This window comes from Poeciliopsis prolifica, unplaced genomic scaffold (genome assembly GCF_027474105.1).
Source record: "Poeciliopsis prolifica strain line A6 unplaced genomic scaffold, Auburn_PproV2 SCAFFOLD023, whole genome shotgun sequence".
Taxonomy (NCBI): domain Eukaryota; kingdom Metazoa; phylum Chordata; class Actinopteri; order Cyprinodontiformes; family Poeciliidae; genus Poeciliopsis; species Poeciliopsis prolifica.
The window spans coordinates 3,493,188-3,509,691 of NW_026562398.1; the positions used below are offsets into that span (position 1 = coordinate 3,493,188).

Sequence of the window (16,504 nt, forward strand, 5' to 3'; positions counted from 1 at the left end):
GGCCTGACGCAGCCATGCAGTTGCTTTATTGCTCCTCAGTGCTATGGTTTGAAGAACAGGCCGCACATTTTATTTCTGCATGGTGAAGAGTACTTTCCCTTTCTTGTGCAGTCATCTCGACTGCAGTGGACCCCGAATCGTGCCTTTGAAACTTCTTAGCAACAATTTAATGTAACAGAAAATCTGATGACAGTCATGGATGCAGAAGGTGAAAAAGAAGAGTTCAGCTTTTGAGCACATTAAGCTCAACTCTTCACTAAAACCTCAAAATGTAACCTTAACCAAAGCTAAGCAACATAGGAAAATTAAATTGTGTTTTGATTGATTTGATTTTTATTTTAAATGGGGCGGAGCATATTAATGAATGTACATTATTGTCCTAAATATACAGGATTCAGCAAAATGCTAATTTCTATCCATAGTCCCATAAAACCAGATGCACCAGATGCACGCATAAAATTTCAGACATATAAATACAGCAAAAACAAATACAAACTAAATAGTTGGGAAGCCCTATTTTAAGAGGCTTATTTAAAAATTTCTTCTTTTTTTTTTTTTACAAACTGCTTATCAAAAATAAAAACTCAAATTTCTTAACAGGTACCTAAGTTTCAATGATCACATTGCTGATAACTAATGAACCATACTTTAAGCTGGTAACAGGCAATGTGTTCCTGACCTTACACACAAAAGACTTATGTTATTTATACATAAGAAAATATTTAGTTTTCAGATATCTGCTGCCTTTATTTGCTATTTAATGCAATTAAACAGTTTTATGTATCAGAATAACAAGCCACAACACAAGATTTGTTGGTTTCACTTCTCCGATGTTGATATCCATTTTGAAGGTACTCTGTTGGACTGAGTTCTGGTCACTAAAGAGGCCTTAGGAGTACAGGGAACTCAGTGTTATATTCTACAAAGCAGTTTGGAAGGATTTAAGTCGGTAGTCATGGTGCGTTACTGCAGGATGAAGCCATCAGAAGATGGGTATAGTGTGGTCATGAAAGAATAGACCTGGTCAGCAACAATACTCAGCTGTGGTTCTCATTATAAAGAAAGAAAGCCAAGAAAGCTTCTCTCTGCTTGTTCCACCATCAGCACTATGACACCTTTAATACAAGGCAAGATATCTTTTTAAGCTTTTAAGCTTATTGTGTGTATTTGAAAGTCCTTTTAGATCAGCAGGTTCTGAAACACCCAGATCAGACTCTGTCAATGGCAACAGCAGCCCAAAAGTAACTAAAATCCCATTTCATTTAGATTCTGATGCTCAGTTTGACCTCATTTTTATCGAATCCAGACTCCTAAATACAGTTAGTTGCTCCCATGTGATTGGCTAATTCACTCTTTTGCATTAACAAGACGTACCTAAAAATGGCTTTACATGTTTAATCTCACTTCCATATTTCATTGTGGGATCGTAAGTTGCTACAATCTCTCAGGAGATCATTTGCAGTTCCACACTGCTTCACTCAATCTCACCTCTGACGTCACTGAATCAAATTATTTAATTCATTTTGTGTAGCAATATCTGAAGCTTTATTCATAAAATATTTTTCTAGTTTCAATTTGTTCAAGCAAAATTAACATATTTATTTTCTCTCTTACAGATTGGAGTTTGACCCCACCAGAATGGTCAGGTAGGTCAAGCTGCTTCTTGTGATTCCAGTTTTTATGATCAGTAGTAGACTTCTGCAGATTTTTCTTTTTTTTTCCATTACAACAGCATTTTGCTTTGGAGATCCTTGACACAATATTGGGATTGGGTTTCAAAAATCTCAAGCTGTGGTTGTGTAAAAGTAAATAACAGCAATCAGAACACTAGTCGGGGTGATACGTTTTCTTTTCTCTGAAGGACAAGAACAGACCTGTACGACAGAGACAGAACTCGTCACTTTTGTTTGTGTTGCCGACTGGTAGATTTTACAGAGTGAAGAGAAAATGATGGGATTTATGTTTTATTTTTTTCATCAAGGCCCCTTGTCTTTGTTTTTACTTGTTGGCAGTTAGAGTGGCTTTAAAACCGAAGTAAACCAATCTTTACTGGGAACATAACTGAGGAGTATAAACCATGTGCAGAGAGTAGATGGGTTTTGCTCAGTGGTAAACACACTTCTTATCAGCAGTTTTTCTTCAAGCATCCTCCACCTCAGACAACCTTAGAATGCTATGTTTTCACAGCCAAAGGCAGTCTAAGTACTTTAGAAAGTGTCACACAAACTGTCTGCTGTTTTAGGTTAAAAATAAATAAATAAATAAATAAATAACGTTTCAGGTCTGTTCTGCAGTCTAGGCTCTCCCTGCGGTATTCTTCCACAATAATTCCTGCTATAAAACTTGTGTTTTTATGTTGTTTATGTTCTGTCATGCAGCAGACTGGCAACATTACCTGTTAAAACAATTTAAAGAAATAAAAGAAGTGTGGATAAAGAAAGTCAGCTGAAAAAGTCTGTACTCTTGGTAGTAGATTCACAGCAATTGCTATTATCAATGATTTATACTTCAGAAGATCAGATACACGTTAATATGAATTCTTTGTAGGTAGTTGCATACACAAAATGTTTTGTAAGTGATATCTAACAGTATTTATTGAAGCTGATGCACAAGGACACTTGTTCTTGAAAGTTACTTATTTGCCTTCACGTACAGTTCTGATTAAAAGTTAAAGCTCACTCATCATCGACGCTATTTTCATGTTGATTTTGGGCTTTTCACGATGCAATAAACTTTCTTTTCTTTGGCTGGAGTGGGGTTACCAACCCTGCAATGTCCTGATTTCACCCAGGTCCTCCACATTGAATTTGATACAAATTTTATGCAATTCATACAGCTTCAAAATTTTTAAATGCTGGCTTAAATATATTTAGCCTCATTGAATGAATGTATATCACTTAGCAAACTGTGCCTCAACCAAAAGCTTTTTCACACCTCAAATAATCTTTTTGCATATTTCTGCCTGACACAAATCGTAAGTGTCGCCCATTCATTTTTAATAGTGTTGAGATTTATCCCAGAACCTTGTTCTTAGCCTCATTTATTTATGTCCAAGACCAACTTTGATGTATTTGCGAGCGTTGTTACGCAGAAACACCAAATCGCTTTGAAGTTTCAATCCTCCAAATCAAGCCGTCACCTCAGGTGAAAGGAAATTGGTGAGGATGTTTACGAATAATCCAGAAACCCAGACTCAAGTGCCTCATAAACTGGAAGCTGCTGAAACAGAAGTGTCACTGTCCACCAGGAAGCAAGTTTAAAATCAATATGGACTGAGAGTCTGCTGACCAACAAATAAGCTCCTTTTCCAAAATTGACACCTTCAAGCTCTGCTGAAATTTGCAGAACATAAAACTGGGAGGTTTTATGGTCAATGGAGACAAAGATTGAGCTGTTCAGCCCCAAAACAAGAAGAATGTTTGGAGGAGGCATGAGTAGACTATTCAAGCAAAGGACACTCACAATTTATTAAAAGCATGGCAGTAATAACACCATGTTCAGTCTATTTTGGTGGTGATATTTCATCAGGTGAAATATTAAAGAAGGCGCGCTGCCTTACATGCAAACAGTTATTTAGATGTCTCAAGAGGATCCCAGACAATTATCAAAACTAGTAATAGATTCAACAAAATAAAAGACTAACAAGCTATGGGAATGATCTAAACTTGTCTAAACCAGTTTAGAATATATGTATAAACTGGTATCAATGGTCTAAATCCGTACCCATACAGAACCGTAACCCAACCACCTGGAAAGATCTCTACCAATTCTCATGAGATGGTTACTCAAATATCCAGCTCGAGATATGCCAGGACTGTGCAACAAGTGTGTGATTTCACTGCATCTTCATGAGGGATGTAAAACCAAATATGAATTCTTGCAAAAGCATTTAACTAAACTAGTATGTATAATTTTAAAACATAAACATAGCCCTAATTCCAATCTAACAATTGAGGATTTTTAGTGACATAATTTCAGACAAAGTTCAGCAGCATTTGAGCAAGACCATATTTCTGAAATACTAAATAATATAAAGTTATTTGACTTCAGTATAGTTGGCCTGTTAAGCTCAACACCTGTGAACCAATTTGTTTTATGACTAGTGCTGGAATCTACTGTACTCTGTAGCTCCCAGCATTAATAATAGAAGCCTGATATAAAATATTTAATGGAAAAAAAAATTGATCACAGTCAGGAAAGTATGTTTTACAGAGTGCTAAAAATGTAGAGTATTGCTTTAACTATTTTCAAACAGATAGATCTTTTTATTTTTGTGCGAGTCGGTGTGGGAATTGAAACTACAGCGCAGACAGACCGTTAGGGGAAACAGAACTTCAATTTGATGTGTTTGGAAACCAAACAGCCTCTACATACTTAGCTGTTGTTCTTTAATTACATTTCTTTAATTGGTACTAAGCTCACAGCCCAAGGCGACATCCTCATTCTGTACAAAAAAATGATGGATAAGTGTAGATTCGGCTTTATGCGAAACAAGAGATGATGTTTCTGAAGACGGTTTGATAAATAGAACGGACAAGAAATAGCTGTGCCATTGCATCCAGGGCTTCATTAAACATCATGGTTCTTTAGCTTCAAAAGTAGACCTGGTCGAGTACGGCCACTGAGAGCTTTTTTATGGATGCGAAATACAACAGCAAAGTGGCTTCACATCAAAGCCTCATTCATTATCATCATCCTGTGAAAAGCAGGCGCATGTTTTGATGAACAACCTCTTACAAAAATCCATGAATGAGTTGTGTTCCAGCTCTGCTGTTTATTTTGGAACCGCAGAAGGATGAAACATTTATTTATTTTTTTACTTACATCAACATGTTTACATTTTCTTAACAGTTCTGCTATTCACAGATCTGACATGATGAGGCGTCAGCAAGTGTTCACTGGTCTGTTACATCTGGGTGGATGCCTATTGTGGTTACAAGTGTTTGATTATGTTATGTACATCTATATTATTATGTAGGAGCTACAAATCATTTAAAAAAGTCATATTTAATTTGTAAAACTTGGATCCAAAAATGTAAGTTGACAAATGGTGCAAATCGAGCAACAAGAATCAAGTAATTTCTCTTTTCTGAAACTAAAAAATTATGGCTTTTGTCAACAGTTTATTTTGTCAGTCACTTCTTTTGGTTTTATACTCTTTTTATGAGAGGAATAAATGACTTTAACTGCACAATTATCCCAAACACACATCTAAATAGGGCACCATAAAGCTTAAACTTTTTGGTGCCCTTCTGAAACCAAATTTTTTCTGCGTTTTGCTGGTTATAAGTGACGCATTTGCCAGTGACAAAGTTTGTCTTTGGACATGAATAATTTCTCTGTTTGTCTGACAAGAATGATCAACAACAAAACACAACGCCAAACAAACACATAGGCCACTCAAAGTCCCCCCCAAAAAACACACAATTTGGTAGCAAACATGAGTTAAGACAGTCAAACAAAAATTGTCAGACATGTTGATTTCTCCTCTCACCCAGCAAACATATGTTTTTGGATTGTCTTGAGTGCCCATATAGAATGCATAGGGAAAACATGCAGACTCCATGCATAAACACCTCAGCCCAGATTTAAACCTACACTTTCTTGCTCAAAGGCAATAGTGCTACCAGGATGTTTCACTGGAAATGTCCCAGTGAAACATAAAAACTACTTTGAAAGATTTTTGTTTTGATTGCAAAATCAGAATTTAGCAGTTTAGTATGTGCTTTTATAATCAGTTTGTAATTGTAGTTTGTAAAATCTCCTAGATAAATCTCTATTGATAATAATAGCGTGCAAGTCTGCTGTAGCATCTATTTGGGAAGCATCACAGTTACCTGTCATTGTGATTTCCTCCATCATTTTGCTGTTCCTTGTTTGTCACCTGAACCGACAGCAGGATAAACTGAACTGTCATAACAGCAATCTGCTGACAACACACAGAACCCTTACAGTTGCTTACATCTCACACCTTAATATGCTACAGCATGATGCCAGTGAGACTGGCAGTTTTCAAAAAAAAAAATTCTGTGCAACATGGCTCGGTAGGTTTCATTATCATTAATAATGCAGAAGCCTCTGAACTTGGCACTGGCGCTATAAATAAATAAGGCACAATCCTGCAGGATTGCTTTGCACTGGTTTGAAAGAGGTTTGTATGGGGAGAAACGTTAGCATTGCTGGCTATACTCTCCACCACACTCCGAGTTTAATGAGAGAGGATTACCGACATGGTTGTTTTTAATTGGTCTGTTGTTGTGAAATCAGAATGGATGGCTTTATTCAGACGTGATTAGAAGTTGGCTGAGATATTCAGGCAGGGGATCAACAGCTTCACAGTGACCTGCTTTCATTGGACTGTTCCTCAGTGAATGTTCCCACAATACCGCTCCTCCTTGTGCCCTTTTCACTCATTCATAAAAGTTTAGCTGCAAAGTGAGCTTTGGGATGGATGGCAGTTGTATTTGACAGAGTATAAAAGAAATTATGGCTAATTGAAATGTCATATTTATTAGAATTGACTCCAAATAAGACAAGGGATCTCGTGAGAGACTCCAGCATAATGATTGACTGCATGCATTGTAGAAAAACCTTGGACTGTGGCTTTTATTTTATTTTTACTCCTCTGCTGAGACTTGGAGAAAACAGAGAGGCGAGGATTATATAGCTCAACCATTATTATATAGATGACAGTGAAGAGAATAAAGCTCTGCTGGGCTGATGTGTTGGAGGTCTGAACCTCTCTCTTTTAGTGCGTTTCAAAACCACAGCAGCAAAGCACAGCGTGTCCGATCAATTGCATCATTTGCTCTATTCATGGCATTGTTGTCAATGGAATGTGAGATAATTAATGAAGCGGAATATTATGCCAAAGGAATTAATGTAATGCATTTATAAAACTGAAGCACAGAGGATGCACACTTGCAGTTTCTTTTCAAGGTAAGTTATTGCAGGAAAACCCTTGGAGCAGCGGTTTTCCGCAGCTGAGGAAGCGTTTCTAAAACGGCACACGGTGTGGACCAAACGACACTTAGTTCACAAAGATATCTAACCTTAAAAAGTCCTTTGATGTAGTGATAGAATAGCTGAGCTGATATTTATCTTCAGGGACAGAAAGTGACAGTGCTGTGTTTCAACACCTGCTGTAGACTGTCTCACACCCAAAGCAGGAGTATTCCTCAGGGATCACTGAAACCCGTCCTCTGCTGCCGACAAATACTCAACTTTGGTATCTAGGGCTTCAATTGTGTCCTTTGTCTCTGTCCTTGACAAGGGTAGAAGTCCCTTTTGACAAGCAACCTAAATTTTGGGTATTGTTTTCCAAATGTGTGACTAAATTGATTGCCCTAATTCAATACAGTTCATTTTAATCCATCTTAAAATGATTTTATGACTCTGAAACGGAAATTAGATTAAGATTTTCCTTATTAGAGAACAAGAAACTGTATGTGTGTAGTTAAAGGATATCCTTGTTTCCTGACTATTTGCTGCTTTGTGTAAAGACTAATATTTCAAAATGAATTTTGAGCTCAACAGGAAGCCAGTGTGAAGAATTTAGAACGGGGGTTATATGATCTCACTTATTGCAACATGCCACTGACCTTGCTTCAGCAAAGGAGAAGCTTTCTACACTTAGATAAACGAGGCGTCACAATGCTCTGAACATTTTTAAGTGAATGATGAAAGACCAAGAGATTCATTTTATATGCAAGTCCTGTGAATGAAAATTTAGCCGAGGTTATAAATGTTGGACTTTATTAAATTACTTGACTGATGTATGAGTAAATTCTCGGCGATTCTATAATCAGTGTTTCTGGAAATTATAAGCCAGATAGGTTTTTCATGAGTAAAGTACTTCATTCAGCTGAGCTCCATTTTAGCTCAGCTGAACAAGCATGTTTCACTCAAAGTCGTACAATTTTTACAATGGCCTCTTAGACGGCATCAGTGTACTTTTGTAATCCATTAGAACAGCACATTATATCAAGTCTCAATCCTGAGTTTATTCATATTACATTTCAAGTGGCACACATCTAAAATGCACACCTAAAGTATATTTTCCTGGCTGGATGGGCTTTCCCTGCCCTCTATGCCACCATGATCACAAAAATCTGAACTACAAGGATCCTTAATGAATCTTATTGGGTAAGTACAAATGACCAGGAGGTTTGCATTAGGCCCGACCCAGTCGATCAATTTAGATAACATTTCATGCTAATGTGTTTTAGAAGACAACAAATATCATGAAAATTGTAAGAGATATAATTCTGAAACTGAATAAATACCTGGACTGAGTATTGAGTCTTGGGGAGCCCCACTGGTTAAAGACATTTTCACTGAAGAGTGATCATAAACTCTATTGCTGTAAATAGAAGGGACAGAAGTCAATGCAGAACCAGAAATGCATGTTGGATGTCTAAGGCTGTTATGTAAAACACGTCATTGTTATTGATGTGCTGAAGTTTAAAGAATTTTCTAAATTAACAGCCATCAAAAGACCAAGAAAAAGCTTTACGACATTTCTTTGGACTCATTCTTCTGAAGACCAGTATCAAAGTAATCCAAAATCTGTAGTTATACTGTTAAAGGGGGCAGCCTGTAGGACTTGTTAGACCAACAAGGCGAGAGGAGTGCTATTTAAATCCACTCCATTATACATAAACTCCATTTACAGTAACCTGTGTATGCCAGAATATGACAGCAGACATACGGCTTCGTCTGCAACACACGTCTGGGGAAGAGAATCTTTCTAAAGCAGCGTTGCCTCTTTCAGGTCTGAAAAAAGTTCACAGCATTTGACTTGGTGTCAGCCCTGGAGTAGATAAAGGTGAGAAACTGAGTAAATTCCTTCTTAGTTAGGGTCCATAGCTCTGAATCCGGAATTTGCATATTTCAAATTAATATTTCATTATGCAGAAACAGCAGCAAATGGCAGAAGGCATGACACAATCAGTCTCCTCTGTCTCTCTAGACTTCAGAGCTAGATTTGTGTCTGCAACTTGTTTTAAACAATAAAATTAATTTAATGCTTGGAGATAAAAGCACAGAAGAGATCTGACATCTTCTAGATCTTCAGAGATCTTCTAAGTAGCACGGGCTGGTATGGGATTCTCATGACATGATAACCTTGAGTTAAAATACCAGCGTTTTGCTGTATTCACACAGAATTTCAAAACCAGAAATATACAGATGCATCTCCTTTAAGTGATTACAAAATATTCAAGCTCATAAATTTAATACACAAAGCATTTAAGTTAGTTTTTTTTTTTTAAATTTTTTTTCTTTGCTTCACAGTCCTCACCAGGTTCAGGTCTCTGTAGCTTGTGCAACCTTTTCTACCATAGTTTTTTCTTCCACTCAACTTTCCATGTCTATGCTTGGACAAAGCATGCTGAGGGTGTCAGGCTGAGCAGTGTTATATGTCAAAAGTCTGGTCAAAAGTCTTATTACAAAATATAAAATTTTTATGAAGTACTGAGTTTTGGTTTTAGTTCTTAGCCATAATAATTAAATTTAAAAGCAATAAATGTTTTACATTTATAAATAGGTGATTGAGTTGTATGACATGATCAAATTGTTATTTGTAGCATTACATTTTAATGTATAATTAAGACTCATTAATGCTACTAAATGCTTTTGTGGTCTTTAAAGAGTAATACAAGTATACAAAGATAGAACAGTCTCACACCCAGCTGACCGACAGTGCACAGCAACAAGTGGTGGAGGGGCAGGGTTGTGACCTATGCCCCATACAGCAAGAGAAATTGTCTACCACCCTGATGTTTTCTCTGCCATCTCATTTAAGGGAAGAATAAAATGGAAAATTGTTGTGGTTTTGAAATAACGTTGAATAAAGTTGGATTTATTGATCTGGTACTGAAATAACTGGATTACAACTTTGTTCTTAGTGTTGGGCTGCAAGCTGGAAGCTTAAGAACTGTGCTTCATCCATTTGAAACAACCAGAAGGCTTTGTTTTGTTAAAGCATTGGTAAACAATAGATGAGAGAGACATGCCTCTTAGGAGATCTCTACATGCAACACTCTTGTGTAGAATACAAACAAAGCTTAAAAGTGAGGTCACATGCTCTACAATTAAACCGAAGTCCTATTGACTTTTCCTTTCTGTGATCCTCCATATTGGACGAGATTATAATTTCTATTAGCCTATTATTGCTGATGAAGACTTGTTTAGAAAATGTAACAATGAAAACACAGATGAAGATAAATATTGCACATCATGATGCATATAATTCATAGCTGATCAACGAATGTACATTATCTATTAGATAAGCCAGATCAGCGTTTACCTTCTGAAATGTATGTACATTGACTAAATAGTTTTATTATCTTTAATTTGTATGTCTGTGTCCAAAAAAGTGAATGCCTTGCTTCTTTTCTAATGTTTGTTGGACTAGATGATATTGTTGCTTATAATTCAGTTTCTCCCATTCTGAGCGGACTGTGTTTTTCTGAGAGACCTTGTTTTACACAAAGGGAGATCTGAGAAATGTGGAGAAAAGTTCAGTTCAAGAAAAATGTTTTCAAAATGAGTGATCCACCTTCTTAAATTAATAGGGTTAGGTTCCTGAATATCTCTACAGCTAAATTTTACTGTAATTTAAAGAGTAAAACGTTGGTAGTGCAGTGCAGGTGTTTTACTTAATTGGGTGGAGATGGTGTAAAACCAATCCCAGCAGATGTTGTCAATAACAAAAATCCTTCATCCCATTTTCAATTGCTCACAGCTTTCTAAGAAATGCTGTCTAAATGTCAAAAACAACCAGCTCAAAAGATGTAGAGACTTTTTACAAAATAGAAGAGAGAAAATTAAAATAAATGCCTCAAAAGTAACAGAAATATGATCAATAGAACAGGAATAAAAAAAAAGAATACAAGCTCATTGCTCTTGACGAGCCCGAGGCGGGTAGCAGGTACAGTTTATATGTCGATTGTAGTTGATCATAGTGAGACCTGAGGCCGTTTCTCTGTTCCTATAACTTACCTTTTAGTATGTTTTAAATGAATTCAGGTAATATTCTTTCTTAGTATTATTTGTGCCAAACTGATAAAAAGGTATTGTTTAGCAAATTATTTTTTTTTTCCTTTTGATGTCACATTGTAGCCATGTGTCATTTCCAGTTTGCAGTTGATATCTGAAATGTTTGATTACTTCTATAAAAATGTATTTTTCCAAAGCAAAATATTGGAAAAAGTGAAAATCATCAAGAGAATTAGTCCTTCAAATAACTAATACTTCATTGCCAAGTGGCAGTTTCACACTGATAATTTTTCTTCTACGTCTGTCATCGCACGTTTGCAGGTTTGTTTTGTGCTGTGACACTGTCTGTCCTTTTTTTTTTCTTTTTCTTTAGGAGGCATGCATCACTGCCGGTTGAAGCCACAGAAAACCCCGGGAGGTTAGGATCCGAAGGTTGCAAGAGGGTCATCCCCTGCCGCAAGTGGAAGTCTGCATCCTTTGGGTACAGTAAGATATTATTTGGTGTTATAGTTCTAAATGTGCAGTGTGTCTCTTAATAAGAACAGCATGTATACATCACATCCAAACACCAGGGGCTTTCTGTCTTCCTTCTGTCATTGTCCAGAAGTTGTCCCAGCTAAAATCAATGCCCTGCTGTAGTTAGCCTTTCTTCGTCAGATGTATCGGGAGTGACAGCTTGACAGCTGCAAACTTTGCCGTGTCTTAATGTTGGAGGCTTTGCAGCTGTCCTTCAGTCATCAGCGTTTCATGAATGCAGGTCTGGGAGCCTGTGTTTTGTTCTCCTGATGTGTACGCTCATCTTTTTGTGACCATGTGCACTACAGGAGGAGATAATCAGGTTCAGCCTTAATGAAATATGAACTTTTCTTAAATGAGCCTTCAGTGCTGCTGAGCCATTAGCCTGCACTGAGCTCAGACCTTCAGAAACCTTCTCGGCAAGCAAGGAGAAAAAGGGAGCAGCCTGTCAAATCTGTGGGACTGACTAGTGGGAGCTTCAAAAGACTTGTGAGAGTTTCAGAGCTGCCTCCTAGTGCTTTGTGCTTCATCATTAAAAAGAAATATGCGTTTAATCCATAGCCCACTTTTGACTCATGTGCAGCACAAAAATAAATCATTCTTCATGGTTTAAAAAAATGAAGTTCCACAAAAGAAATAGATTTAAAAAAAAAAAACTGTTCAGTGTCTGATGAGAAACATTTGCACGTTGCTTTTAGACTTTGTTAAATTGTAAAAACATCACCGATTAATTCACTTATGTATGCACTCCTCTCCTCTTGTCTTGGCTTGATTGTTGCTTAGTGAGTCATTTTTAAAAACAGCTAAAGGCTATTAGGTTAAATGGATTATGATGACTGTAAGCAGCTGAGAAGCTTTGTTTACTGTACAGCAGGATTATCCTGACACAATTACAATCAGCTGATTGCTAAATGATAATGGTTGAATGCTGTGTGCCTCCATGAAAATCTGCTTTTTAGTCCTTGCTGGATTGGTTGTCACAAACTGCAGTATTATTTGGAGCTAAGAGTTGTGGTACATGGCAAAAAAGCTAGTTTTTCTTGTCAAAAGAATAATGGAACCTCACCATACCATGCTAAAAGCTATGATTTTGTGGCTGGAGAACATGATAATCCTTTTTGCTTTCTATACAGTTGACTAGGAGTTTCAGGTATTCTGACAGACAGCATAGTCTGGTCCAAAAAAAAAAAGGATAGTATTAAGGGTATAGTGGGTCACAAAAATGAATCAGAATTCTTGTTGAGTTAAATTCTGAAAAAGTGGGAGCTTTGCAAAGGAACTCCATGATGGTCATATTTCTGCTGGTATTTTTTTTTCTGGCTTTGGTCTTGTTTGAATTCTTTGTTGCTGCAGTTTTCTGGCCTTGCGCATTCGTTTGTTTCTTTTCATTTCATCAGTTCTATTTACATTTTTGTGTTTCTAGTTGGTTATTCAGTTCATGGCGGAGTCAGCTTGTGGTGGAGCCAGCTGCATAAATGATCAGAATTGTTTGTGAAAACACGTCGGACAGTCAGACATAACAAACGTAATTTATTACTGTTCAATGAAAACTTTTAAAATTGTCGGACATGTTGACTGAAATGTTTTTCTTGTAACCTAGCATATATATTGCAATAAAAAAAAAATAAATATTGGCCAATTATTGTACTGATGTAACATGTGATATGCTGCTGCATTAGGCATTTCTGTGTTGTTGATCATTGTATTTTGCTATGAAATTAGCTATTTATGGATAGTAAGGTGGTTTTATCTTTTATTTGTAAAAATGTGGTGTAAAATGTGGTTTTATCTTTTATTTGTAAAATTAAAGATAATTTAATTTTAATTTTACAAATTTTAATTTGTAAAATTAAAGATAAGAGTCAATGTTTACAGTAGAAAGTCACATTTTGCTTCAGCTGACAATGAAGTTTGTGAAGTGCAAGGTTAATGTTAGCACATTAAATCTTTTGTTTTCTTTTTAATATGACTTGATCATTCTTTTTATAAAATATTTTAGTGTGGTTTGAGTTAATAATGTGAAGACACAACTTGCAGAAAAAGTTGCTCTCATTCTTCCATAGCTTAGCGATTTGCTTTGAACATCTTATAATTTAATGTTTCAGATGCTCTCTTGGAGTTCTTTCTTACTCAGCAGCGGTTTGTGGGCAGCATACAGACAAGATACAGAAAGGCAGAGAGGTGCACCAGTCAATACAGTCTCGATGTCACTGTAAATTTAGGTCAGTGGTAACTTAGTGATTGCATATGCAATGGTCCTAATATCAGCAGCTTAGTAAAGATAACCCTGCTGATTTCTGTTGTTCTACACATTGAAACAAATGTGTAACAAACGGTGTATCAGGATCAGCTGTGAAGTGTTCTCAGAAACCGAGACAGTACAGGCTGATCATTCATCTAATTCGTAAACAGTTCCATCCTGTTTTCTAAATGGATTTCCTTCAGGAATTTGGACATCAACCAACACTAACGTTTCATTTCAGGTTTCTCTGGCCAGAAAAGGTAATTTGTGCCAGTCATTCGATTCTCTCTGTATTTTCTGTGTCAAGCATCCGTGACACTGTGAAGCTCATTGTTCAGCTGCTTATTGTGTCAAACATGTCAGGCCAGTTTGAAGTGTAACAATGAGTATGAGTGGGCAGCTTGCTGAATGCATGCTTTGGAAAACAAACACACTGTCCACGGCTGAAGGAAAGTTTGAAAAACGAATAGCTGCACAAAATGGATTGAGAGCAAACGCTGAGGCCTCCATCACGACTATCTTGTTATGAAGTATTTTTGAGGGATGATGTCCTTCAGTAGTGGAAGCTCTCTCACCACGTGACAAAGGTCATGCACCAGATTTGAACTCAGGATGTTGCATTGATGTGGGATGTATTGTTGACCATGGAGTCACTGGAAAACAGCATTTTTCGCATTGTGTTTGAAGCGAAATGAGGAAAGATATTGTGTAATCATTTCCCGCTGAAACTCTGCGGCTGTGTGAGACTCCTGATGAGTGACTGATTCTTGCGACTGTGTTTTCTGACTGTGTTTGCGTGGTGTTAATGTGAAACGAGTGGGTGAAATATTAATTACTTTGCCACTTCTGATATGCGATACTATGCCCGGCAGCATGCACATTTCCTCGCTTTGGTTTAGGTGTGTGTTGGTTTAGGTGTGTGTGTGTTGCATAATAGAACATGCAGAGGAAAAAAACTATTATCCAAAGAATTCGGAGGACTAAATTAATCATTACGAATTTGTGTTGTTTGGAAAAGGGAGAGTCTGACCTGTGTTGAGTTGTTGCCCGGTCATTTACAGTACCATTCAAAACTTAACTTCTTTCAGAATTTTCTAATTGCTGCTGCAAAATTTTGAGATCTTATTGAGCTTGTGTGTGATAGAACATCAGAAGATAATGGCTAATTGTGAAGGGAAAAGTAAATCACATGTTTTTTTTTAATTCACAAATAAAAGTCTGAAAACTAAAACCGCACATCATCCTGAACACAGCATACCCTTGGTCGAAATGGTTTGGAAGATGGATAGAGCTAAACACAGGGCAGTCCTGGGAAGAATTGTGTTAAAAGCAGCAAAAGACTGTCAGAGCTACAATGGAGTGGTTTAGATCAAAGCAGAAATGATCCAGTCAAAACTCACAAATAAATATTGAGCTTATTTGCAAAGATAAATGGGCATACATTTTTGTAGACATTCCCCAATTGCAGTAAAACGTGGTATTGGTTTGGGAAATAAGTGATAGTGCCAACATTTCAAACTTATAGTTGTGAAAAACGTTGAAATGTAAAGCATGATGTAAAGCACTTTTAACTGCCATGTTGCTGAAATGTGCTATACAAATAAACTTGTGAAGTGGTTTTACTCCCACTTCACAATAATACAGCATTCAAGCTAGCTAATATTGAAGCATGAGAAAATATGCAGAAGTTAAAGGGGTATAAATAGCTTAGCAAGGCGTTGTATGCTTATGTTTTCAGAACTCTTATTTTTTAATATCTCCGTGATTTACTTTAGCCTCTGAGTTCTGAGCTTGAGAAGATATTGGAAATTAATATATGAATCTTGACGTTCGAGTCATGCTACTCACAGAGACGTGATCAGAGCTGGAGTTGGAGCAGTCTCTGGAGACGAGCAGTCAGATTCAAAGCAAGCAGAACGACTGCCTTACTGTAATAGTGAAAAAATACTCAAGGGATATTCTTGAATCGGGACTGCTGTTGTATTCGTCTCCTTCCATCTCTGAGGTGTTTGCACTCCTTGTGTCTCACCATGCTGGTTTTCTTTTTCTGCTGCGCAAGCTCAAGCTTCTCTTGCCTTTAACAATTACATGCATAAGGCACATTTGATCTGCAAGTGTAAGGGACTTAACAAGCGCTCTAAAGGCTTAGATGTGATGACTTACTTCCTGTGCCAAAATGTTTATGAGACGGTGCACGTTATGATGATTCTGTGTGCAAATTTGCCAACAGTTCCACAAGTGAGCACCTCACTGCAACAGCCAACAAGCAACTGTTGCAACCAATATTTAACAAAGTGATTTATTGTTTCACTTTAAATAGCAAATGATCTACTGATCACTTTTATTGGAACCTTTCTTGTTGGGGTTTGCTGTAGACAAAAGAAATCCTCCTAAACTGTTCGTAACTTCAACAAGAAAGTAAGTAAAGTTTCAGAAAGATAAATTCCACTGATTATCCAGAGACAGCATGACAGAAGTTCAAATAATAATAATAATAATAATAAACAGAGATTCAGATGTTCCAGGAGGAACTGAAGTGAGCTTGTGATAGGAAAACGTTGCCATTTTTCTCAGGAGACATAATCTTGATAAATAAATCAAATTTCCTCCAGCTTTGGTGACTATTGTCAAGTGATGGTGATATACAAGCAGCGTTAAGAGACTGCTGGGAGATTTTTCCTTTATTCAGTTGAAAGAAAAACAATCTCCTTTCAACTATTACAGGTATTACTGCTGTACTATTTA

At 36.9% G+C, this 16,504-nt stretch overlaps 1 protein-coding gene across 3 annotated transcripts in view; it reads left to right on the forward strand.

Moving 5' to 3' along the window:
* Positions 1–16,504, forward strand: part of LOC129370430 (IQ motif and SEC7 domain-containing protein 1-like) — a 116,310-nt gene that overhangs the window by 24,633 nt on the left and 75,173 nt on the right. For all 3 annotated transcript variants that reach the window (XM_055046418.1, XM_055046427.1, XM_055046425.1), the window contains exons 2-3: positions 1,617–1,646; positions 11,375–11,482. In XM_055046418.1, the coding sequence (XP_054902393.1) occupies positions 1,617–1,646; positions 11,375–11,482 (138 nt within the window). The remainder of the gene's footprint in view (positions 1–1,616; positions 1,647–11,374; positions 11,483–16,504) is intronic.